This window comes from Passer domesticus, chromosome 3, assembly GCF_036417665.1.
Source record: "Passer domesticus isolate bPasDom1 chromosome 3, bPasDom1.hap1, whole genome shotgun sequence".
In the NCBI taxonomy this organism is placed as follows: domain Eukaryota; kingdom Metazoa; phylum Chordata; class Aves; order Passeriformes; family Passeridae; genus Passer; species Passer domesticus.
Genome location: NC_087476.1, coordinates 51,518,151 through 51,545,869, shown reverse-complemented (window position 1 = coordinate 51,545,869; position 27,719 = coordinate 51,518,151). Strand labels below are relative to the sequence as shown.

Here is a 27,719-nt window from a genome sequence, read left to right as displayed (position 1 = left end):
CTAAGATTTTCTAAGCCTTCTGATGTTTACATTCTTGTAACGAACTTTCTCACACACTTGCTGTAAATAACTTATTGTTTTGCATTATTTTATGGAGGAGGAGAAATTTGATGGACTGTTGGTTTGTCCAGTGTCACTGGAGAGGTGGCACTTTCACCCACCAATCCACTGTCACTTTTGTCAATTTATAAATGTTGGAGTCAGAAAATAAACTGTCCATTTTTTACCTTGAGAACAGCAGTGTGTTTGCATTGTATTTTTTCGTGTCTTATAGTGACATTCATTGTTAACACACTTTCAAGCTGACATAGCACTCAGTACTTTTCTTTCAATACCTTGGTAAAAAAAATGCAGCTCATCCAGTGAAAGTATGTCTTCCATATATGTTTTACCACAAGGAAGCCAGACAAACACTCCCAAGTACAAACACGAAAATATATATGTATTTTAATTTTCATTTGGTCATATTTTATTTAACAGAATGTCATTCTTCCTCAATAACCAATGATGACTCAAAGTAGTAGCACTCTCCAAAGCAGCCCATTGATCACAGAGAACTGATGAGATTTAAATATACAATATAAAGAGTGATGTTTCACAAAGTTGCTTTATCTTCAGACTTTAGGTTAGAACACAACAGAACAAAATTAACCATTTCACTAGGTTCAAGAATAAAATTCAAACTGACAAGTTGTGAAAAGATAATAGTTATTGAAAGTTTACAGAGAAAGAACATGATTAATAAACTTGTCCTTGCTTTACAAATCTCAGACCCCCTGAGTCCTAACAATACTAAACTGAGAAACAAATTTTATCCTGAGGATACAAGCATTGTTTGCAAATTACTCCTGCAATTTAATTTTGAATTTTGATATGGTGCTATATTTTCCATAAGGCTCCAAAGTAGATTGCTGCATGCAAAAAGAACATTATTCAGTAGTTACTGCTATGCAAGTACTACAGATCACAGGAGCCTTAAGGCACAGATTGCCAATCTACAATTTTAGATGTCACCATGACTAGCTGTTAATCATTATTCTCGTAACAGAGATGTATTAATAGATTATGTGAGTGTTTTTGTATTTGCATGAGTGCAGAATCAACAGAGTTAACATGATTTGTGCACAGCCTTCACTGGGACATGAGTACTTCCATAATATGTTGTTGATTAAAGGCTGGGGCAGTAGTTCTTATGTGAAGGGTGACAACTAACAGTCAGGGAAGGTAACATCTTAAATCACAAGAGCTGTTTCATCTACACTTCTAGCCAGACTTTTTCGTTTTATATTCTTTTATGATGCAGTTGGCCTTGGTCTCATTTTCCATCTCACCCTGTCAACCAGAGATTTATAGAAGGGAAATATTTAAAATACTGGTCCTCAAGATCTACTCTGCAGATTATCAGTGTGTTTGGGTTTTTACAGTTTTCTTCAGTTATTCACAGAATAAAGTACACACAGAAGACAGGATGCTGTTGAACACAAGAGGATAGGAGAAGGGATGAAAAGCTGGAAATGTTTTGCAGAACACATTTCACACAGCAATCCATAGGGTGAAAGAGATAGAGAAGCAAATTATTTAAAAGAGCCGTTATTCACAAGTTGAACACTAGCAAACTGCAAAACAATTTTTCTTAATATTGTCAGGTAATCTAAATGTGCCCCTCTGAATATATTCATAGCTTTAGAATGATATTTTCTACTGTTTAACTCCTTTTACCATTGCTGCATCAAAGATGCATGTGAACCTCAGGAACAACCATACTTAAAGGAAAGTGATTATACACTAAGTCCCATCAAGGATACAATGCAGCCAAACCCTGGAAGTCTTTAAGTTATCATAATCTTAGGCATTACTTGTAACAATCACCAATTTAATATTCTTAGGCATTAAGTGTAATGCTTAAAGTTGTCAGTTTCCTTTAAATCATCTCTGCTCTGAGTGACTAATGGCTACAATTAACACTACCAGCAGCACTGTTTAAAGACACAGGACACAGATCACCAGCTACAGCTCGAAGGCTGCATAATTAGCACAAGACACCGAGGATGGCAGGGGAGATTCCCACACCACTTCCACTCACAGCTTTCCACAGAGTAGGTGCTGATACTGATGTCAGGGCAAGGCAGGCTGTAACTTGAACAAGTGTTGAATTCTCCCAAAAATTTTCTCTGCAGCAGGGTTTTTGCAGACAACATCCCTCGATTCTCTTCCTATGGACAAGTTAGGGGGCTCTACCCTTCCAGCTCCTGCATGCCACATGATACCCACATCCTGCAAGCTACTGTGGAAACAGCAGCACCAGAGGCACTTCAGGTTTAGCATATGCATCAGGTTTAAATATATCAAAACTGAGTTTGTGTGGGAAAGTGAGAAACATGTTATCTCTCCTTCCTGATGACAGATGCGTCATGGGGTTTGTAAGACCTCTCTAATATTACTGAGCAGGTGAAAACCTCCCTCATAATTAAAATGGTTAACCAGTTCACTCCAAATACCTAATGCTGCTTTCTCCCTAGGCCTGCCACCTTTCCTTACAGCCATAGGGCTCCTTTAATTACCTCCTTCCATGATGACTTCACCCAGGGAGGACACATCACTTCTCATATTCCTGGGACCCATCTACAGGTGAGGCTCTGCTGTCTTTTTCTGACCCCTTAAATTATGTTCACAAACTCAGCTACAGCACCTACCATTTTACATTGTAACTTTTTTTCTAAAGATTTGGGAAACTCCATCATGGCCATACATGGTAGACCACATGAAAAATGGAAACTCTGCTCATTATGCAGAGGTGGGGGACTCATAATAGGCTGATTAATTTCTTGGAAGCATTAATGCAAATTCTATCACATCATTTTTGCCATTCATACAGCTTTCCACTGCAAGCTTGCTTCTCTGTTTTGATTTTTTAATTATTGTGTTTTATCATCTTCTATTATCTCTCCCCTTGATTTTTTTTCTACTCTTAAATTTTTATTAACCAAGGGACCTGAATTGAGATGCCTGCCTTTAGGCACTGCTGTTTGTTGCTGATGATGCGACAGCCTCTTTAAGGAATCACAGCCGCATTTCCATATCAAATAAAAATCGTAATTAACTCTTGCCATTTGTCTACTGCAAATTGACAGATATGTCAATTCTCTGGAAGTGAATTCTCTGCAAAAGGAAGGTTTGTCATACTTTTATTTGAGAGGACTTCCTGTGAGCCACTGCTTCAGAGAGAATAGATCTGGCTGACCACAGTCTCTGCAGACAAAATACTTTGGCCTCATTTTAACAAAACATGTACCATAAGGAATTATCAGCATCTTCCTTTGGAGGTCTCTCTACTTCCCCCATGTGCAATGCTTCCCCCCCAGCTTTGGATTCCACAGCAATAGTTGATCAATTCATATTTTGTACTCATTGCAGAAACTTCTTTTTTCTCTAGTTTTAAATTCTTCATGCAAGTGTTAACATGTCTTCTATCAATCAAAGCAGTTTACACACACAAGACACTGGAGGAGGAGTGACAAAAGAGTGGGAACTTCTCAGCCATGTTTCAACTTCACCACTGCCCAGCACTGCACAAGTTGTTTTTTGGGGTTTTTTTAACAAAACCACTTCTCAAATTATGCAATCCAACAGGGGTCAATGCTGTTTTGTGCCAACAGACGCTTATGAAGGAAACAAATTAAGATCTCAAAAGCCGATAGGAAAAAAATTCCTACACAACTGAAAGCTGAAATGCAGACTGAAAGGAACATCCAAGGTGATCTGCTAAATACAGATGTTGACACAGGATCATTCAAAGTTACAAGGCAATGCAGGACGTGGGATTCTATCTACCTTGCTTGCACTTTCATTTGGGCTCACTTGAGCATGCCTCTAAACAAAATCTTGATGTTCCTTGTATAGTTGATGGAAGATAAGTATCTTTTTTTGTCCCTTACAGAATTCTTTATGTGGTAAATTTCATTTTAGGGGAGTCTTCGGATTAAACTACCTTTTTCCCCAACAATCAGACAGGAAAGAAAGGCATTTCATTTGGGGGACATACACCCTTTTTGCCATTTCCACAGCAGAAATGGTTACATGTACACTCAGATTTAACTCCACAGGAAAGCAGATCACCCCTGGTTTGCAAAGGTCTCTTGGTAAAGTGTTCTAAAGAAGCTAGGCATGAGTGAATCAACAATAACACCTTCTTCACAAAACAGGGACACAATATTTTCTCTCCTGTTAAAATCAGACTGAGTGATCAGTGTAATCTTTTCCACATGGAAAAATGTCTTCCATTGAGATATGTTTCTAACTCACTGTGCTCCTGTTTTACTACCTGAGAAATGGGATGACTATTATTTTCTCAATTTCATAGAGTGTTTTGAAGTTTGTGGACAAAAGAACTATTCTCACCACCAGAAGTACACACTCACAGGCTACTTGCAAAATACCTTTCTTTAGAGGCACCTGAACCAGCAATGTGATTAAGTATTTTCTTCAGTGCAATGCTTTGTGACTTTTGCTGATGTCTTTCACATTGATATTTATCTTCCAAATTTGTCTTGGAACACAACACTGCTAATAGCTTAGCAGCACATTCCCCAGACACAATTTAAGATTATAAAATCCAAACTCTCCCTACAATCCCATTTTAATATTATAAATAAAATCCTTTAGCCTGATTGATTTTGTTTTTTTCTCTCTTGCATGCTCTTTCAAACAAATTTATCAAAAAAAACTGGACAAATACATACATCAATAATCATAACAGAAACAATATAATAACAAGGATATGACCAAAACTTATTGCAAAGTGTTTTCCAAGTAATGCTAAATGGTAGTTCTTATGATGCTTGACAAAATTTAATTTCCCGAACAGAACAGAAAAATAATAAAAGGCATGAACAAAATACTGTCAGGTTACAATTTTGTCAGGTAGTGTGCTTAGCATTGGCTCTGACTGTGATTAAGTAATACAAAGAGCATTCCATGCAAGGTACTGAGCTAAAACATTTGAGAGCGACATTAAAGTGAATCTGCTTCTCCACTTATCAGTGACCTCTTGAGGTCCCTTTTACTCCTCTTTCCTTTAAGACTGTTTTCAGTTTGTGACTAGGCATAGCATGTTTGTAGAGTGCAAAACATCTTCTTAAATATGCTATACAGTAAATTTACATTTCTGTAAAGACATCTCAAACTATTTTACAACTAATAACTATTGGGAGGGAGTCTGTGTATTTGTTGGAGCTTAGTGGGTCTGATTACCTGTCTCTATAAAGCCAAGAGTCTACTGACGTCTCTGATTACAAGCAGGTTTTGGTCATGGAAGTTTCCATAATTTTTCCATATTTTTAAACATCTGTGTCTTGGAAAAGTCATCATGTAAGAGGATATTTTTAGATCTTATCAAAGGCCCAAAACTACCAATTTTTACCCTTTTTTAAATGTAGTTGGACAGGTATATCGAGTTTCTCCACTAAGTTCCTTATATTGCAGGATATTTTTTATATGCATATCAGCATGCATAATTACAACAAGGTTTTATTCTACCCAATACACAAGAAAGGTAAGAAATTAAGAGGAGTTCCTCCCAAGCATGTGCATTCTGTTTTAGCACTTCAATTCTGCTATAAAAATTAGACAGCAATTCCTATGATAATAAAGATTGGAAAAAGTTTTCAGTCCAAATTCATTTAATAAAAATTGAACTACCTATAAAGATTTTCTACAATAAAGGAGGAACCCTTTATGTACCCTGATATGTAAAAGAGAAATGCCTTTAAAGAATAGTGAGAACAGGTAAAGTATATTTATTTCTTTTACCCATTTCCATATTCTTTTTCAATGTCACAACTGCAATTACCACTGTCAGAATTTGATTTAGTGAAATAAAAGCTGCAGCCAAGATGACCTATAGCCCAACTCTTCAAGAGAGAGGATCTTATTGAAAAAGCAATTTTGTTCTTGCTGAACGATGAGGTCCCAGTTACACAAAATTATAATATATCCTACTTTCACTTTCTGGAAAAAAATATAATCATACTCATTACCTTAAAATTGAAATCAGACATCAGAAAATATTACATAAATTACAGTTAAGTGCACAAATAAAGGATATTCAAACAAAAATTTATAAGCTTCAAAACAAATTTTAAGCTTCATACAGTGGAACAGATTTGCATTTTGTGATTAGACAGGTGGTGTACTCTGAAATCAGCATTCTGCTGTTTTACACCAGTCTGGCCCATGTATTTAAAAGGATCCATGAAGATTTTGATCACCACTGTGTCACAGCTTGTATAAATGTGGAGTACTGACTAAATCCTGAAGCCCTTACAAGGAGAAAATTTCTGCTGATGTTTTAGCTTTATCTGATAAGAATTTTTAAATCATAACTGTGGCAATACACTATTCTACTAATCAGAAGTGCAGAAATATATAACACACATTCAAAAATGGCACTTATGCGAATACTGGAGACACATCTCACCTACACAGAATGATTTTACAAGGAATGTGAAAAATAGAACTGAATAAAAGGGTATGTAAGAACTGATCATTTTTTCAAGTCTCTCAAACCACAGAAGCAGTATTAGGACAGTTTTTACTACTGACAACTTGTAGAACTGACTGATAAGAAGTTCAGGCTCTATATCTTTCCTCTGTATTTCCTAACACGTACCATGAAAACAGAATTAGGAAAGCAGAAAGGCAATGAGTTGTTCAGACAGGTTCCTGCAAGCTGATGGCATATTAGGGCATACACTATTTATCAGTGCTGCTAATGACCTGCGAAGAAGGAAAGCTTTACCTGTGAGTTGCCTGGGCTAATCAAGGGTGATGCTGGAAGAGTCAGGGTCGTCTCAGCCCTGAGAAACGCTGAAGCTGCTACCACAGGAGTTACAGCTAAACTCGAGACACCAGACTTTCAAGTTTTCGCTCTCTGCTCTTAACCCATCTCAGCCTACCAAATCTTACAGCTGTAATCATCCTGGATGAGAAGAGGTCACCTACAACCAATAACTTGGAAACTTCACCTATCACTGGAGTGATGGAAGAAATGTTTTAAACCCTAGCACTCGGGAGCCAAAGTTGCTGTGAACTATCACCTCCAGTGTGGTCAGTGTTTTCATAACTAATGCCTGCACTGCCTGAACATGCTCTTACAACATCTTTAATTATTCAGATGTCTTGCTGGGGACCCTGTGTGTCTTGACACTCTGACTGTCAATTTAAGTCCTAATAAGAAATTACATTCTCACCTCAGCACACCACAGGCTGCATGCACATCAGCCAGCACACAGAGATGACACAGCCCCTATGTTTCAGCTGATTGACCCAATCCCTAGTGAAACCTGTTGCCCTTTTGAGGTAAAATGTATTTCTCTATTATGGCACATGTTCAGTATATACAGTTACACTACAACCAAAACAAAGGTGTCCCAAACTATAGGCTGAGATGTTTGACTAAAATTTATTCATATTAGTCTTTGCTTGGAGTGTGATGCTGTTGATCTATGGAAAGTTTTACTCTATTAGTAATGACAGTGTATCAATATACAATCTATAATATATCTAAGTACATTGAATAGGTATGATTTCTTGTACAAACCTTCAATGAAATATACTTATCTAACAATGTCATCTTGTATGCTTGTCAGAGATTGGTAAAAATATATATATATATATATATGTATCCAGTCTCCCAGTGCACAGGATTCAGTGACTAATCTCTGCTGCCAGGCTTTACTTTCAGATACTGGTCATTCCACTGTAGTTAGAGGACTAATGTCTCAGTCCAAGGGAGAACAGAGTTCTGGAAAAATTCTTGATGTGCACCCAAAATGCAAGAGAAGTAACTCCAATGTGTCCCACATTACAACACCCAGATTATGGTACCAAGCCAGGTTACTTGTGTAAATGAAAAGTTAGGGAAGAAACCTCAGAGACCCATACAGTCAAATTACAAAGCTATCCAAGAGTTGGCTCCAGTTCACCTGTGATCTTTCTCACAACGCACATTGTTTATCCTAAATAACAATCCTAGACCCCAGTGTTATTTAAGAAACCAATTCCCACAGTTAGGAAACATTGAACCGATTACAGCATCTCTCAATGCCATATTCCCTCTCCATATTCCCTCTTTATCTTAGCACACTATATGATCACTGCAGAAAAAATCCAGCAGTCAATGTACTAGTTGGCTTCCCATGGGAAGGGCAACACTTTACTGCCTTTGATATTTTTCTTTGTTCAGTATGTTTCTCTCTGTGTATGTGTGTGCATGTGAGAACACACACGTTTTCTTCTCTTTTTTATGGTGCACTTCGCTGACATATTTAATAGTCACTCATTTCCATAGCACTTGTTTACCATAACTTACAAAGTAAAATTGGAGGATTATATTGTATTTACAAACAAGTTGGCACTTACAGAATAAATTATTGATTCCTTTTCTTTTTTATTTAATTTTTTTTGTCTCCACTTCTTTTTCACCAAAGGGCTTCCAGAATTCAGGCAGAATAGTAACACCTGCTGCCAATATGCTACATTAACATGAGTAAATAGGATTCCAGCTGTTACACTCCTTCCCAATGATTTTCTTGTCGCTGAGAGGCAGTGCCTTCCACCTCAGTTCATGTCCAATGCTCAAAAACTGCTAGTCAAGTGAAAGCAAGGGCTGCATGTTTTCTTCCTCATTCTTATCCATGCGTTTCAGCACCCCAGGATCCACAACTGACTGAGACCTGCAGAGAGACAACATGTTTATTAGACATTTCTAGATCAAGAAAAATGAGGGTTGACCTCAGCTTTCTTTTGTTTAATTTCTGTCAGGGTTTAAAAATAACATTACCCAAGCATCTGATCATTGCAGATCATTGGGAAATACCCTCACAGAGGGATGACAGGGCTTTAAAGGGCTCAGTGCTGATCTGTAAATATGGGAGCAAAAGGTGGAATAAAGTGGATCCTCTCTTCAGTGAAATCGTGAAGCAGGGAGTATCCTCCACAACAAGCACAAACAAAGCTGTCCTCAGTAGTGACTTAAGCACTGACTGTCTCTCCAGAAGGTTATACAGCAGTGGGCTGGCAAAGAAGGTACAATTCAGCCACCCAGCTGGCTAATCATACACTGCAATTAGCGGGATGTGTTAGCTGGAAGCACAGGTTGTTCCTTTTCTGAATAGCATCTTAATTCAACAGTGCAAGATCCTATGTCAAAGCTAGGAATGGTGCCACAGTTAGCAAGATTTCTGAAGCAGCACACAAATATGTCAAACTCACTTTTCAGCTCAACTGAACAAGGCAGGGCAAATTCAGTGATGACTGCAAAATTTCCCTAGATTCTCTGATTGAGCGCAGAAGCATAACATGAAACCAGTGCCCTGCAACAGCCATATGTGACAGGAAAAGAGGAAAACTGAATCTCCAGCAAAATCAAAATGTACCATCGAAAACAAAGCCAGGAGTGTTAAGATGGGGTCTCACATCAGCCATGGGTCAACCCATCAAAAAGCAGCCACTTCTGGGCTACAGTAAATGCAACCCTGGTTAGATGTTTCCTTTAGTGAGAAAAATCTTATGCAGGAGATGCCTATTTCTCTTTCTTTTTGTAATGATTTGAGATTACTAAAGAGCATGGGTACATCTCTACAATGCAGGCATTTATTCTTGATCAGTGGAAGCACACTGTGCCTGCAGCATTTCTAAAGATTTGCCCATTTAGAGGGCTACAGTGCAGAGAAAAACCTTTACAAATTCTAACCTTTCCTAAAATAAGCATATGTAGTCAATCCCCCCCTCTTATAAACTGGCATCATCCAGTCAAATCAATGAATGAGGCTGATGTGGTCCTTCTCAAAAAAATCTAAAGAAAACTTACAAAAACACAAGAAAAAACATCTGACTTAAAAGCTTGGGCGAAAACTTTAGACACAAGGATATTTTCTAATAATATTTATCCCATTTTCATACTAATACTAAAATCAAGAACATTAGCTTTTAAAATATAATCATTTCTCTTGTGATAAGCATAATTTAAACTTTTTTAATTAAGAGTGCACAATAATACTCATCCTGAACACTACTAAGTTCCTCAGGCAGAAAACTAAACCACTGAATTAAAAATGGGTTTTTTTAAATCTTCACAAGGTACCATACCAACGCAAAGCTGATTGAAAATTTGCTGGTGGGAAGCTGCACTCATGGAAAATCCAGTTCATCATGATAAAAATTGCTGTGGAAGCAAATTAACTTCAAAGGTTTGCCAACTGGATGTAAGTGCTAAAATTGAGCCTTTTCCTTGGCTGCCAGTGACTGAGCAGACAGGGTTTCCAGTTGTCATCTGGGGAAAACTGAAGGGGAGCTGGAATGGCTGCAAACCTGGCCTCCAGTTCCCAGTGAGGAAGCTTTGGCTATAAATTCCCAGGGCATCTAAAACCCGCAATGCCAAGGCAGGTGTGAAAATCGAACTGCACAAATCCTGATTTGTTTGTAAGCTCAGATGCCCAAATGCCTTGAAGAAGACGGAGAAAGTTTGCACTCAATTTTAAACAGAAATTTACTGTCATGCTTCATCCTATTCAGCAGCAATTCACAAATGAAGGTATGTGAAAGGAAAAACATTTGTTTAAGTCTATAGCTCCTTCTCTTCTGCCTACATCTCCCAGATAAATTTACAGACATTACTGAACACATTCTGAGAAAACACAGTAGGACAGAGGTACACTAAAAAGTCCCGTTGCAGAGGTGAGGAACCAAACCACAGCTCTTCTGCAAAGTCATCAACACAGACATCTGCCCTGCTGGGTTAGGTGAGAGGAGGATGCAGGTCTCCAGCTGGGTGCCTCAGGATGACAGCCAGGGGTGAACACAGCCACAGGCTAAATCTGACTGCTGACACAGCTGCAGTGTTGCCAGATGACATAAACAAGTTCTCCCCAGAGGTCTGTGCTACAGGTGGCATTAACTCCTCCTTATCTCCATCATCCTCCCCCCAGTCAACCTTCCTTTCAAGGTGAGGTCATCCAATTCACCCAAAATTCAAGGAGATCTGGAGGAATGGCAGTAGTTAACACCACTGGAATGGCAAAAAGAAATGGGGGGTAAGAAAGAAATTAACTCTCAGTAGCAGTCTGGGTTTAGAAAGACATTCTTTCAGGAAGTAAACTAATTTTAAAATGGTAAGCCAAATTAAACAGGGTAATTGTTGGAGATCTGCTAGATGCTTGTGAAATTTGTTCTAAGCTAAGCACTTTTTATCACCTTAGCCATGGTTTTTATATGTTAAAAATTGTATGCACTAACATATACTGACTGTGGGTGTAAACCGAGAGAAATAACCTATCAGTTTCTGAATACAAGTTAAAATTAATTTTTAAAGAAATAGAGTTTCTGTTTTATCATAACTTTTCTATTTGTGTTTTAACAGAGTCTGCACACCTAGTACACTGAAGTCTTGGGACTTTCTGTCAGTTTTAGTAGTAGCACAGTGAGTAGTACTTTTATGTCCAGCAGCAAGGAGCAAGGATTCCAGCAGATTCTGGAGGCGTGCTAAATGAGAAGGAATGCATTTAAGGTGAAGAAATTTTAGCATAATATTATATAGGTACATATTTCAACATGTTTATTTTCTGCACTAGGTCTCAGACTGAGTTAGTTCACCCATGAATTGATATTCATGAAAGAATATCAATTTGAAGCTTACACTGAAGTGTAATATTATATGGAAAGAGTTTTCAAGAACAAGTTAAATGAGAATAAAAATTATTTGACAAAGAATGAAGAATCTGGACAACTCACTGCTTTTCCACTTAATAATATGCTTGCCCAGAACAATCTGGAAAACTCTGCTCCAAACAGGCTGCTCCAAAAGGACTTGTCACAGGCCTTCTCATATTTTATTTTGTTGCACTCTTGGATAAAGTTATGTACTCTCACAACATCGTTTTGCAGCAGAAAGATTTCTGCACTTCAGTTCCTTAATTCCATCCTTATGTCTAAGACAGCTTCCCTATTGTCTCGTAATTCTTGTATTATGTGCAAATCATATATAAGTGCATTGCTCACCTTTCCCCTCCCTGGCTCTTTTTCTCTGTCCCATTTTCTCAATTAATTGTGTTAGTTACACATTTCTAGCTTCATATATATCTGGGCATTAGGGATTTTGGAGGCTCTGGGAATTTATGACCAAAGCTCCTTCACTGGGAATTTTGAGACCAGGTTTGCAGCCATTCCAGCAGCCCTGTCATACAGTTTCAGAATCTTTTTAAACTTCTTATCCTAGATCATTCCTGTCCAGTTTCTTGCTATTTCCCACTCTCAATAAAGTGGAGGTTTTTTCAACACAAAATCCTTAAAATTTGTTGGGTTTTTTTCTTTTTTTTTTTTTTTAATTTCCTATAGCAATCTTATGTTTTCTCCTCTGTTTCCACAAAAATATCTCCCTTTTAAACCACACTGTCCTTCCTAGTCTAGGCAATATTTTCCAGCCAAAATCAACGTCCTGGCTGAGAAATCTGAAAATATTTTATCCTGTTTGATCTGTTTCCCTTCTGCATCACATGCTGTCTCCTGAAACTGGGTTCTCAGCCTAGGATATCTAACTTCATTTTAATGACTTTATATATTGGTTTCTGCCTTGTTTGTTCTTTTCTGATCCATTGCTAGGTCTGTCCATTATAAGCTGCACTCTGACTTTTGCTGCCCTTTCTGCTGCCCTTTCTGCTACCTTTTCTATCACAGTTGTAATCTTTACCCTTTTCTCTCCTACTGCCCTGGCAAGCTTGGATCAGATTCACCCCTTCCAAGTTAATGACCTCACTGCTTCCATAGCTACTGGAAAGGTAACTAAGCTCTTCCTATACTTTACTTTGAATGGTAAAATGCAGCAAGCAATTACACTGTACCTTCTCAAAGAGAAGAATATCAGAATGCCAGAATGTTTGAGTATAACAATTGACACTGATTTCGGTCCTGGTTCTCCTCATATTTTCTCAGGCATGCAGTCATTGTGACTGATGATTCAGATGCCGTAAATATCCTGGCACCTACAGGCTGGTGGATACCAGGCAGTGGGCTATGAGATAGAGGAAGATAAGAGCTAACATCACCACCCAGAAAGATAATTGGCCCAAATTTACCCGCTGCATGGAGGCTCACACCAGCTAGCACTGTTTCTCTAATAAGTACTGTAGGCTGAGGTGAGATAGCAGCTTATTTCAAAGACTGTGCTGTGTATACAACCTATATGGCACCACGGAAATAATCAGCTGCACTGAGTTCACAACTCACATGTGTAATAATCACAGCCATGATGCTTCATCAACACTAATCTTTTTAAGAAAGGGGAAAAAAACCCAATTACCTTCCTATACGATAGACTGAACTGCCTACAGCTTCATAAAGGAGGAAGAAGGTAAATGTTAATTTTATGGCATTCCTAGAAGACAACAGTACCTTTAACTCACCTTTTCATGGATTTGGGAGAGAGGTCCTTTTCTATATCCTTTGCAGGAGTGTTGTAGGAGTCCGCGTTGCACTCACTGTCATCATCGTATTCGTGGTCAAGCAGTGTTCTTGCCCACGTGCCCATGTCATAGGGGGGCAACATTCCTCCAAACTCTGAAGGCAGGATCTCAGGGTGTATGAGCTGATGCAGGCTGTTGAGGTTGTTACCATGCAGGAATATCTGTATGTATGCATGCAGGTAAAAACACAGGAGCATCACCAAAAAACATCAAAGCCCAAATGACATCATCATTATTAGGAGGATACTGTGCAATTGAAATATTCTGGTTGTGTTGGGCTAACAGAGGTGCAGAGGAGGGCACACATCACCTCTGCCTTGAGCATGGTCATACTATGTTCATAAATCTCCACAATGATTAAAGCATAAATAACTAAAATGTTTACAAGTAAAGGGACTTAGGGAGGGTAAGAAATGCTGTCTGGTAGCTAGGTGGACAGAATATTAGATAGACAAACTGCCTTGTTAATCTCTTGTCAATTGCTCTCTCTAATTCTGTGAATTAAGTGAATCAATTAAAATTATAACAAATTAATAAAAATAAGTAAATGAATAAGTGAATAAATTAAGATTATAACAAATTAATAAAAATAATAATCACCATATACAACAAGGAATATATCTTGACTTTCAGCATGCAGCCATGAGTTCTATAAATAAGATAAATTATGCAGTGTAATGATAACAGTGCTGGAAATATTTTCCTCAATCTCATCCTACAAGTAAGTGCCATTTCTACTTGACAATACATTAAGTAAGTAAGTAAGTAACAGCAGTAAAACACTGTGACAACATTGAGGGAATAGCTGATGGACTATTTGATATTTTCCATCAATGTTTTGGTAGACTGATATTCATGTATACTTTATACTTATATATCTGTATATTAGTATGGTGTGATATGAATACTTGTATTTATATTTACATTTAACTTTAGTGTTTCCCCTCAAAGATCTTTCATGTTCCATTTCACCTTGCAGGGACTCCTCTGGGCAGCTATACCCCTAGCATGATTTATAAGAGTTACATTCAAAAGGCAGAAAGACAAAGACCAAATATATGCTTGTCTTTTATTGCTTACTTCAGACCACATTCCAGTCAGCTGTGGACACAGGAAAGTTAGTATGACCATGCAAAACCAGTGATTTTCTTCCATCTCAGAAAGGAATTTATCCTTTTGTGAAAGAACATTTATTAATGGCGAAAGTTATTTGCTTTATGGTGCCTTTACAACTAAGTGTTTCACTTCACAGTAGTTGTTTTACATATGCCTAGTACTGCATTTATCTGAGTGTAACTATCACTTGCAAATCTACATGACAAATTAAAAAAAAACGTAATAATTCAGGATAAAAACAACAGACAAATAATAAGTCTGATAAAAAAAATCTAAAGAGAATTCTCTTAGGTTTGAGGTTGTTTTTTTTTTTCCAATCATTTGTTCTGCATCTAATAATTTTTTTTAAAGCTGTTTTTAAATTTTATGTGCTGGTCATAACTTTCATATTTTGACACTAAGTTTAGAACTGTAAATCAATATTTAACCACCTGACTACTTTTTATAGGAATTTGGTATTGACAAAAAACAGTTGTAAACAGTCAGCATTTCTGAAAATATATGCCATTGATTCAGGTGTCTAAATAAAAATTTAGATGCTAACTGATAAGCCTCCATGTTCAATGCCTTGTCACTTATTTTAATGCTGCAACCCTCCTATGAGCTGCACTTTAGTCCCTAGTTATGCATATGCAGCACTTGAGTTGAAAAGGCCTCAGACATATCTGGCACTACAATGTTCTTTGCAGAAGCTGCAGTCAACAGAGTGCAACTGAATCCTGCAAAATGGGGCTTCATTTGCATATTTATAACAGATATTACATAAAAGGCTTTGTGATCTATAGTTCAAAATCTGTAAATACCAGAGGCCTCTCAAGCATAATCTGTCAGTAAAAAAAAGCTCAACACCAAGGATCACTGTGGCCTTGCAGGGTGTGTTTGAGGAGAAAAAATACATAGCTGCTTAGGGAGCTGATTCCATTAAAAAAAAAACAATCATCATGCTCTTTGTAGCACCGTTGTACATGATGTTGATTGTGTTTTCCTGGATGACAAATTTCCTGTTACAGAAATAATATCATTCTATACGCTACCACCACCAAGCTCTAATTTAATTGCACTGATGCAAATGGTACAAATTCAGCAACATCTCAGAGGCTGCTCATGCTTATGCACAGATGCATGCACACAAATTCCCTTTTATTGGTTTTCATTCAAATTAGTTTTCGCAAACTGATACTACTGGATGCCAGCTGGGTATTTTAGCTCATGCTAATGTCAAGGAAAGCACACTAGGAAAGTCACTAACTCTGTTTTAAAAAGAAGACACAAATAATTTTAACAGAAATTAAACAGAACTGAATTGAATACAATCTTAATAGAAACTGTAATGTTGGCAGTATTTTTTTATATAACTCCCAGGAGCAAGCATATGCTTACATTTTAAAATACATTTAAGTGCACGGCTTGACTGTGTCCTCAAAGGATAATGTTGTAAAAGTTTCTAAAGCAGCTGAAGGTACCCTTTACAACACAGATATATTTAAATATTTTCCACCAATAGCAAGCTGATACCTCATGTTAATCTACTTTATTAGAGTATGATGCATCTGCTGATGACAACTGCCAGGAAATGGACAATTAAAAAGAAGAATACCCTTTTTCGTGTCTTCTCCTTTAGAAAGGGCCGGATAACTGTGTAGAGGGCATGGATATACCACGGTTGATTGACGAAATGTATTCCTCCAAACCGAGCTGGAAAGCTGTCCTGTGTGTCACAAAACAAATACATACAATTTGATCTGATTCTTAACATACATAGCATATGCATCAAATACTTTTTTTTTTTTTTATGCCTTCATCTTAATAATAAACCTTTAACAAGAAGAAAGATTATTCAAAACTGCATCCCCTCAGTTGACTTCCAACCTTCCTCACCAAGGAGCAATACACCTTGGACACCGTAAATGTGCTGGGATAGCTTTGTTATTCAAATAAAAGCACAGCATTTCTAACCTCCAGAAATGCTTTAAACATTTACAATTTGCCCATAATCCATCTATACAATGTATTTTTCTTTTTTCCACTTCTATGGATTTTATTCATTTTTAATAGTAACAATCTCAACTCTTACAATGTCATTGAAGAGCACTAAAAATGTCCCTCGTCTCCACCTTAAAAAGTAAGTGTAAATAAATCTAAGCTACTACTCCGAATGTCTCCAATATTATCCATATTTCATAAAACTGAGACTGCATTAAACATTATGCACAAACCGTTATGCAATATCCGTGACAGTAATTCTTGTCACATAGTCAGAGACCTTCTGGGAACTTAAATGTAAGGATAGCATATCTGCACTGAAGCAATGGCTTTTCTTTTTTACTTGCTGAAAATCACAAGGGGCAGATAACTCACTAGGAAAAGATTCTGATATGCATTTTCAATTTCGAAGTCGAGAGAATATGCCAGAGGGTTTGCAAGTTTCAGGAGGGCAGCCACTCTGTCCTGAAATATAATTGCCAAATTCCTTGTGTTGTCCTCCTTTTGTCTTTGCCTGGTTGATCATATGCACAAACAATGCAATAAGCCAGCTCGCATGTTTCCTAGAGTTTCACCATTGAGGAAGGAGGAAAGAGGTGTAAACAGGTGCAGTTGATGCATGCCTCCTTTTATTTTCATGGCTTATGTCAGAACCTTCTCAGTGAAGAACCTCCTCCTAGTCATACAGATTTCCTAAATTAATGGCTTTCATTTGAAACTTAATTCAACAGGTGACACAGCATAGGCAGTCACTGAGACCACAACCAGGCTCCTCACTGCAGCAGTAGCTCCTGTTAGACCATACAGGTAACAAACAAGGACATCCTTTCCAGCTACACCTCCTCCTCTTCCTCCTCTCTTCCTCCTCCTATGTGGATGCAATGAAGGCAACTTCAGGTCTGTGCCACTGGGATCAAAGGCTCAAAAGGAGGCAATCAAGTGGTCTGACATGGTGCTTTGTACTAACAGACCTATTTTGCCTCCTCTGGAGACAAGAGAGGAGGTCCTATACAAGCACCCAGCAGCCTCAATGTAATCTGCAAAGCACCACTTGAAGCATAGGGTCATACAGCACACACCAACAAAATGGCCAAGAAAATAATTATAAACTGTTCCGGCCAATCAAGAACTGTCACAAAAGGAAATCAGAAACTGCAGGAAGGAAATCTTTCATTCAATGTTTCCAGCTAGGAATAAACTTTGAAAAAGCGCAACTGCCTGCATATCCACAGAACCTCTTCAGTTCTGTGAATGTGGGACCTGTGGGAATAACAAAGTATGAATCACTTACTTCTCCCCAAGGATCCTTTCACATCCTGTCAGGCATGCCTAACCCAGGGGCTCTTTACAGCAAGGTACCTCTTGCCTTGCTGGATTTTCCATCAAGGAGGCAGCACCTTGACAATAATTTACAGGGAGGATGACAACCACAACACACACTATTCACATCTGGCTGGCCAGGGCATAAGTGAATGCAATCAATGGTCTGTTTTGCAGCTTTTCTCCAGAAACTTTTGATTAACAGCTGCTTTGAAAGAAAACAATCCTACCAAGAGATTGCTGCAGAAGCCTCATTCTGCTAAATGCACAATTTCTGTCAGCACTAACTAAACCTCAAACAGGATGGTTGATAACTTGACACATAATTCACCCTGTTCAGTATTGTAAATCCCCAAACACCATTCTGAGGACACAGCTATGATGTGCAAAAGGTAGTAAATTATGTTTGTATCATAGTGATCCTACAAATCCATTTGGGAAGAATAAATCACCGGATGACACCTTAACCTTTAGTTACAGGAGATACAATTAATCTACAGAAGGTTGTGTTTATTTGGATTATCACAGCTTGTTCTCCAGCAAAGAAATCAGGTGCTCCATGCTGCATACCATGCACAAAAGAGCACATGCTTAGAGCTGCAGAAATCTCAGCAGAGCTGAGAGTCACACAGAAACTGAGGATAATTTGTGAATATGAAGATCTCAATAGGCAAACTGGCATATACAAACACAGATTCAGAGCAGAGTGCCAACGGCATTTGTATTCTAATGTGGCCTCAGAATGCTCTGTATCTTTTTAAAGATATAAAATTTCCAGCAGACAGAAAGATTATCCTTAAAAACTACCACTCTGACACATCTACTATCTTTTCCTGCATCTTGAAAATCATTTACATGGAGGATCATGAATATATGTGGAATGATCCTCAAACTGAAGGTGCCACTTGAACTTAAAAGCCAGTTTGTTTCAGTGTTTCTCAGAAATTCTGAAAGCATTTTCTGGAACTAAAGAAGATGGGTATTTATCAGTCTCTGTGACTGAACCAAGGTGCTCAAATTCAGAAGCAGTTCTTAAGGTGAAAGTAGGACCCCCAAAAATTGGTGCCAAAAAAGAGAAAGGGTGATTTGGTCAGAATGATCCTGTGTTGTACACAGTGCTTAAATTAGTATTCAAAGGCTGCTGAAAGTAGATCCAAAAGCAAATCTCAAAAGCACCTGCTGAAAAATAAAAAGCAGAATAAACAACTACATCTCCTGGAGAAACAGGTGTCAGAAGGTTGCCTTGCTCTTCTCAGATGTACCTGATTTCCACATGGGGATTTGCTAGACAGATGGTCATCCTTACACAAACAGCAGGTAGGAAATTCTTTCAAAGCAGTTACTCTTCTGGGATTTATGTAGATTAGGTTACAAGCACGGTGGCAGTCACAACTGCCTCTGCAGACATACTGTACTTCAACAGATGAGCCTGTAACCCATGAATCACATGAATTCTAAGTAAAAGGAATCTCTTGCCAGAAAACAGCAAGAAATGGAGATCAGCTGTAAAGTGAGCTGTGCTTCTGACTGGAAAAGTAATAAATCTGATGAGGCATTACCAAACTTTTGTGACATGGCCATGCCATAGACACAGACTAGCAGGCAGTTATTATCAGAGACCACAAGCCCAGTGACACGAGGCTTGCAAGTGACAACCAACAGTAGGCTGCCAAGGAAGAGGCACACCCTTACACTACTCTCTGAAGCACGACCAGTGCACCAGCAGCGTCGCAGAACTATCCCTCGCTGGGTTTCCAACTCTTGTGAAATGGTTCTGTGCACTCACAGCACAGCAATTATACCCTCTCTGCCTAACATAATTTATACAATCTATCCTTACAAACTTTGACTCCAAGGACCCAAGTGCTGTTGCCTGCTGCCACCCTTGGCACATACTAAGAAGCCAGGTTTCCACTTGCGAGCCCCACATTCCACCCCGTGCTGGGCTCAGCCATCACCTGAGCCAGCTCTCAGGGCTTCACAGAGGGTCCCTTGCTCCACTTTGGCCTTAAGGAACTCTTACAGCACAGGCAGTAACAGCAAAACCAGTATAGGACATTTTTAACAGTACTTACATGAAGAAAGTGCCAAATTCCTACTGAAAACCGATGTGAGTCTTCTTAATGGTGTCATGGCTGTTATCATAAAAATGACCCATCTTTTTATCTTTACTAAATGCAAAAAAACAAAGAACTTCTTAAAGGCCACAGCACTCTTCACTCCTTGAGCATCGTGTCTACATTTAAAGCTCTGAAATCTACTTTTAATGAAGCAGCCTTCCTAGGTGAACTCAGTACTGTAATCAAATTTGTTTGCACAGCTTTTAGGAGTGTAGTCTCAGAAACTGCTGAGTCCACTGTATGCCCAAAGGTACTTTGGCAGCCCATTGTCATCAGAGCCTTAACAATATGCTGCACATCTACAGCAAACAGACTGTCTGGACACATCTTGCCACATATTAACACCAGGAGAGTGCTTGGACATGTGTGCTCTGGGGTTATTTTTAAGGGTTTGCCATCCTTATGTGCAGTGAAAGTGTTTTTGCAGACAGTCTAGAGATGTCCTTCAAAGTACAATCTAGACAAACATAATGAATACGCTCACACCCTTTACTTAAGGCTGCACTTGAGTGCTTTGATGCATTCAGACTGTTGCATCTGCAGACAAGAGGTTACAAAGCCAAAACCTGCAACAGCTGTATTTGTAACAAAAATTGCAAGTTCAAAGAAAGCATACAAAACTATTAATATCTTAACTGTGACTTAAGACTTATTCCTCAAGATAATACATTTGTCCTCCTTTAGCTTTTCCACTAAGTCAAGCACTTCAGGGAGAAAAAAAAATTATTATGATGAACCAAAATAGTACCTTCATAGTGGAAAGCTCCACTAGAAAGAAACTGAAACATTCTGTCTTCTACAAAATGCATCACAACTAAACTTCATTTTTAGCATGTTAAAGAGAAAACTATGGAAACTCATTAATAGAAAATACTGACTAGAAGGAATAGTTCACATCCTTATCCAAGAGATGCAGTACTGGAGGAACCAAGAGTCATTGCCATCTACATCAGGAAAGGACACCCATCTTGCTGCCAAACTGTACCTTTCACCAAAGGTAAGAAAGAACTAGGCATTCCTAATACCAAACTTCCTGCCAGCATCCATCCATGACATGAGTACTTGCAATGCCTCAAACAAACAAACTTTTATGTCAAGACTGATCACCTACACTCAAGACAAGACTGGAACCAGTGGTGAGATTGGATGATTAGGAGACTGGAAAGTGAATATTTGGCATCTGAAAGAATTTGGGTTGGATTTTTTTAAGGAAACAGATGCTGAACACACCAGGGAGAATAAATAACAGGTGAGGAAAGAACTTTTCAAAACAAAGGACAATGTTGACACCGAAGCAAAGGGGAGAAAGCTGACCAGGAACACAACTAGACTGGAAACTGGTCGACAGATTTGACTCACCAAACATGCAACAAGACTGGCACCCTAACTCATTTTGACAAAATTAGTAAATTCTCAAAAAGCTAAGCTTCTGCTTGTCTAACAACAGGAGACCTTCCCTCCGTATCTCTCTGTTAAGGCTCTTTTAAGGTTCAGATCCAAAAGAGAAGTCTCAGGTGATAAAATTTTGCCTGACTCCTGGAACAGCTGCATTAGATTTTCCTCTTTAAGACTAATTTGTTGTTCTCTCCTAGTCTGAGCTTTTCATTTTTATTACACAATGTTGAGCCATTTCTATGACAAAGAAAAAGTGCCCAAATAAATTTTTTGTTACTGTGCTCAACCAAAAGGACAGTACCTAAAGGCAAATTGCATCATTCAGTGATATTCCTACAAAATAAGATTTAATTATCTAGAACTGGATGTTGTCATTTGGCTAAGAAGCTTCCAATGAAGCAATTTGACTTTTGGCAGTCCTTTTCATTTCTATTAGTCATTTTATCTTACAACTCATATAGAAATATGTTAAGTTGAATGAAATGAGAAGAGAGATGGTATCCATCCAGTGAAAATATGGCTTTTTTATTGAAGTATCTGTTTTAATTTCAAATAGTCTTCCACATTTCATTTCAATATGCTACTCATAAAAATTATATATTGTTTAAATTAATTAGGTGGGATTTAAAATTCATTTGACTATATGTGTCTGCATGTTTATATATAAATATAATAACACTCAAAACCTACATAGATTTAGTGATTTCACTGTTTGGATAAAGGGATTATATCACTCCAATTTTTAATTAGGTGAGCTTAATAAAGAAAGCCTTTTGTGTAAAACCTTCATTTTAATTTGAAATTACTTTATTTCTTTACAAATTACCTTCAATAGGTTTTGACCTTATTTTTTTCAAGTTTTAGTTATAAATTGGGAAATTATTTTAGAAATTTTTCCTTATTTTGACGGGGACTTGGGGTTTTGAACATGGGTCCTTGCCCCATTTGTTTAGTTTAACCCTTGAATATGAAGGCTTTAATTTTAAAGAAGAAATTAAAAATGCTCTTTTTCAAGGACAATACTGCTTTCAACTATCAGCACTGCCTCTTTTCTAACATTTAATTTGGAATGTGAGATATTAAGAAGAGGGAAAGTAACCCAAAAATTTTTACGGCCTGATGCTATTTTCCAAATCAGCAAAGCCAGAAAGAGAGTAAGAAGGAGGATAGAAGTAGGTTCTTCTATTTTGTTTTCTACCCTGTGATGAAGATTATGCTTTACAATAGACAATTATCAGATGGTGATTTCTTCTATGGAAATTCCCATAGGGAAAAAAAAAAAGTCTTTTTTTCAGGCAGCTTGTGAATGTTTTATTAGATTAAGATTACAGACAAAGAGAAAAAAAAAATACTGTACTGCAAATTGCTGTGCATAAATACAGTAGCAATACTTTCATAATACTGGTGGAATAAAAATAATGTGGAAAATTACTGTCCATAAAGGATTCCATACTCCAGTTCCTGAAGGCAGAAGTCTTTGTGCAGGGACTGCATAGCAAGAGCTGAAATGCCACACCAGCATCTCAGCTTGTACCACCCCCGTCCTGAGGTCACCCTCTTTTTGTCAGTGAGATTGTCCAAACAGCCGCTGGTCTCTGCCAAACTGCTGACCACAGGATTACTGTCAGGATGCTTTTCATCATGCAGAAAGCTTCCCACAGGCCTGAGGTCATTTCAAAGAGGAACATTAGTAGCCATCAGATACCACCCCCTTCCTTGTACCTGACCACTTTCAAAAATGAGCAGGTTAAACAGCACCTGGGAATGAAGGGATATTTTAGGATAATGTTAAGATGGGGATTGAAAGAAACAAGGCAAGGCAGAAACCATAGAAATAAGATGAAAGTGAGGAGCAGAAGAAATTAAATTAAAAAGCAATTCAGGGTGAGGTATCAAGATACTACTATGATCCACAAGAGAAAATCATTCATCTTGTTCTTTCTCTAGCCCCTTTTTCAAAATTTTCACAGGAAGCTAGGGAAAGAGAAATAGAAGGTATTCCTGCTAGAAGGACCCATGTTTTACAGTTACATATCAAGAATTATTTTAAGTGCAGACCTAAACTCAAATACGGTAAATAAATACCAAATCCTATATTTTCCATGTAATTTTGTATATCATTCCTAGGACCAGACCCAGCCTAAGGATTTTCAGTTTTTCAGGATTGACCTCTGTCAAAATTTGCAAGAAGCTAATCTGAACCTGTCCAGGAAATGGGGCACACGTCTGCTGATGGATAAGGTGAAGAAAGATCCTGCACAGAGACAAAATGCATGTTTTCAAAAGGCACTGCATAGCTATTCAGTGCCAGTAAGTTACTGAGTTGAAAGATACCATTTCTCCTACCATAATATTCACTTTTTCTCCCTTAGAAATGGAGAACTTCTAAACTGGTGCCTACAATTTTATTATTCAGAGCTCCTCCGAAAATGCAACTCTCAGTTTCAGACAAGATGCATTAAAATTGGATTAGCCCTTTGTAAGTTTCAATTTACAACAATACAATAAACTGAAAACTATAGTGTTTCAAGAGTTATTTAATGAGCCATGTGTTTTGTCATACTATGAGGAATCAATCTCCATCACTGCAGTAAGCACTAAGAGCTACAATCATTTTAGCCATCCAATTTTAATCTGTCACTCCATGCAAATGACAGTCCTGAGAATTGAACTGAACCGTAAAATTGGAGTGATAGTGATTTGAGAAAAATCAGCTGAGGACAGCCACTGAGATCTAGAATGCTGCACAATTAAGATTTAAATTACTGAGGAAATTGAATAACTGACTTGAGATCCATTAATGAGTATTATATTTTATTAAGAGTAGAGGTATCATGAACTATGCAGCATACATAGTTTCAAGAGGTCAGTTCCCCACAGGACAGATCTAATTCGAGCCCCAAAAAGTGTTCAAATATCTTTGTCATAGTACAGAATAAAGATTTATTTCAGCCTTTCAGCTTTAAAGCAAGCCTTAGTCTGAACTGCACAGCTACACTTTACAAAGGTGCTTGAAAAAATAAGATTTCCTGCATGCTAACTCCAGCTTCCCTCTTCTTCTGCACTCCAGAACGACTGCTGGTGGTACACACATGCAATATGTGCCTGGGAGTCCAGGGAATTTCAATATTTTTTGAGGGAGAACTGTCATTTGAGTTATTACTCTAGAGGACCACAAATCATTGCTGTTGAATTCTAACTTCAGACATCAGCCCCCTGTCTTTGTAAAGCCATATAAGCATGGGTGTCTCTGGAGGACAGAGACACCCCTCCTATGGAGGAAATCTTCCAGTAAAAAGCAGAGATTCACAACAACTGGGAAAATAAATAGTTACACGTTTTACCATACATATCTAGGACAAGGCTGATGTGTTTGCTGAGCTATCACTGGATACGCCAGTAATGAAGAAATGTGATAGTGGGATCTCTCTTAAAATCACACTTTCAAAACTCTTGAAAGTTCATGTGTGAGGAATTGGGAGATCAAAACCAGAAATGCAGATGTCTTCTTGCTAAAATAAAAGTGGAATCCATGTGAATGTATCCTCAGCAAGAGACAACAACAGTAGCCTCAGCTCACATCACATGGATACCCACAGAGGAAAGAACTCAACTCTGAAACTGTCTGGAATGCGGGGTCTGGTGTTGGGATTTCCAGTACAAAGCAGACAGAGACATACTGGACACAGTCCAGCAAAGGGCCAGGAAGATGACTCAGGGATTGGAGCATCTCTCTCATGGACAGAGACTGAGGGGGCTGGGAATGTCCAGCCTGGAGCAGAGAAAACTCAGCGATGTACATAAACATGTGAAGGGAAGGTGTAAGAAGCTGGAGCCAGGCTCTTTTCTGTGGTGCCCAGTGACAGGATCAGGAGCCATGGGAACAAACTGAAACACAGAAGGGTCCTTCTAAACATTAGGAAACCATATAAGAGCACACAGTTCTAAACAACACTGATGAAAAATATAAAATCACTGAGCTTAAATAGTCTTTTTATCTGGTATTTTTCAAACCACTTATCACAGTTGTGCTATTTTTTAAATTCCTCACCAGCAGAAGTAACCAGTGTGATGACAGACTCCTCAAAGGCAATTAAAAATTATTTGCTGGTAGATATTAATATTTACTCTGTGCAAGTTACTCAAGGTTCTTGGCTTGGCTGAGGTCACTCATCTTAACAAGTTATCGTCAAAAATATGCTAGACTTTCTCCACTTAAACGAAGGCTTACCTTTACCTGCAAACTGTGATATTTCATGCATCACACTCTTTGAAACAGGATTACAAAACATAGCCACTGCCAAAGCTGTCTGCACAACACTGAACACATTCAGTTTCCAAAGTCTGAGAATGACCTTCCTCCCCAGTTCCGGCACCCACCAGTGAGCCCACCTTTCCAGAAATGTTAGAGAGCAACAAGGGCAGCTCACAGACTAGGGAAAGTCAGCAACAGTCAAACTCCATTTTTTAACCACACCTCAAGGAAAGAAGTTCAATTTCCTTTTTGAAACTGACAATTTGCTGCTCTGCTCTGAGCTCTAGCAACGTAACAAAGGATGGTTTAAAAGTATGTCTTTTTTCTAAATATAGCATTATTTACAAAGATATTGCTTTTGCATATGTAACATCTTCAGATGTTTATAACTAGAGATTTCAAAATGTTTATTGCTCTACTGCTAAAACCTTATTCAAATTGTAGCATCTTAAGTACAATGCAATATACTAGACCAGTGTAACCTACTTTTTACAGGAAGCATAAGAATGTATGCAGAAAGATGCTCCTTCCCTCACATTCTATTCTACTTTTGTGATTTGCCACCCTCTTCTACAGCATGGCTTAAATGTTCTGCTTTCCTCTACTCCTGTCACTCCAGTGCTAGTGGTTGATGCTAAGCAGAGAATTAAATCCCCAGTACAGGGATGATGGCATATGGCATGCGTGAGTGGACTTAATGGAAGGCGGAGACTCCCTGCTGGCTGTCTCCTGCTTCCCATCCATCGGCACCACACAGGGCATCGTGCCGCGCTGCCCGGCGCATCCGCGCTATTAGTGGCACAGCGCGCAGCCGCCGTCCGGGTACAGGGTACAGCTGTAGAGGCCCCTGCTGCGACCACCAGGTGTACCTCCAAAGGAGGCTGAAAATACACAGCTCCTCACTTCAGTGAGAGTATCATTAAACATTAAACCGCAAACAAGCTTCTACCTCCGCTTAACCGAACAGTCAAGAGTCATCCCTCAGCAACACAGGACGAGCTGAAATAAAATCAGAGCCAATGCTAATATATATAGACACGGTCTCTTCCAACCTATCCATTCACAAATGGATGCTGCTGTTGAGACCATGTCACAAAGCTCTTGCACCTGTACAAAAAAATAGGTTAAGTAAGCAAAATCTTTTGTTAGGTACTACCAGGTGTGGGGTCACAACAGGATGCAGATATAGACTCAAAATGCCCAACATTTTCTAGGCATAAGACACCTTCAATTGCCAATGAACAGAACTGCATTGAAATCCAAAAGGAACGTGTCAAACAGTGCATGTGTATCTGTGTATAAAAATCATTATGCCTCAAACAGCAAATTAATCCCTTAAAAAAACATTAACATGGCTAATTGGGCAATTTCCGGTAGTCTATTCACTTTAACATAGATTTAAGAGCATGGGCTATCAGCATCGGGCAAAAAAGGCATTTCCTATCTAGGAATGAGAATCAGTTCCTTGTGCCCTACTGGTATATCAATTATATATTAGAGCTGCTGCTGCTTGACTTTTAATCCACATTAGTTCACAGACCTTAAACAAATTTGATGTTACCATATTAAAAAGGGAAAGCACCAGAACAAGTTATACATAAACAAAAAGGAAAAAAGATCAAGCAAGAGACCAATTAATCAGTCAGAGGCTGGCAGTGTGGGGACAGGCTGTCTACTGCCAGCACACAGGGAAGTAAGACACACAGATAAATCACTTAAATTTCCTTAAATGTAATTAAATCCAACCTGGAATAACCATAAGATGATTTTTAATGTGTTTCTTTGTTAACCTTAGTTTCTGGTGATTCAGACAGAAATTTGCTGATGTGTATATATGTGTACAGTGTAGTAGATCTGTAATACCTGTTCTCACCCTGAATAAACAACATTTTGAGCCACATTCTGGACACCAGATACCAGCTGTATGCTTAGCCATTTGAAGATCCTGGCTGCGTATTTACTGAAATAGATCATTTAAAGCAATACTACAGTCAGCTCTGCTCATTTTGGAGTCTG

General features: G+C 38.3%; 1 protein-coding gene across 1 annotated transcript in view; it reads right to left on the bottom strand.

Annotated features, from left to right (window-relative positions):
* Positions 1 to 441: 441 nt before the first annotated feature.
* Positions 442 to 27,719, bottom strand: part of CLVS2 (clavesin 2) — a 56,204-nt gene continuing 28,926 nt past the window's right edge. The window contains exons 3-5 of the mRNA XM_064413059.1: positions 16,228 to 16,338; positions 13,455 to 13,675; positions 442 to 8,732 (exon numbers count right to left, since the gene is read on the bottom strand). Of these exons, the coding sequence (XP_064269129.1) occupies positions 8,645 to 8,732; positions 13,455 to 13,675; positions 16,228 to 16,338 (420 nt within the window). The 3' untranslated portion in view covers positions 442 to 8,644. The remainder of the gene's footprint in view (positions 8,733 to 13,454; positions 13,676 to 16,227; positions 16,339 to 27,719) is intronic.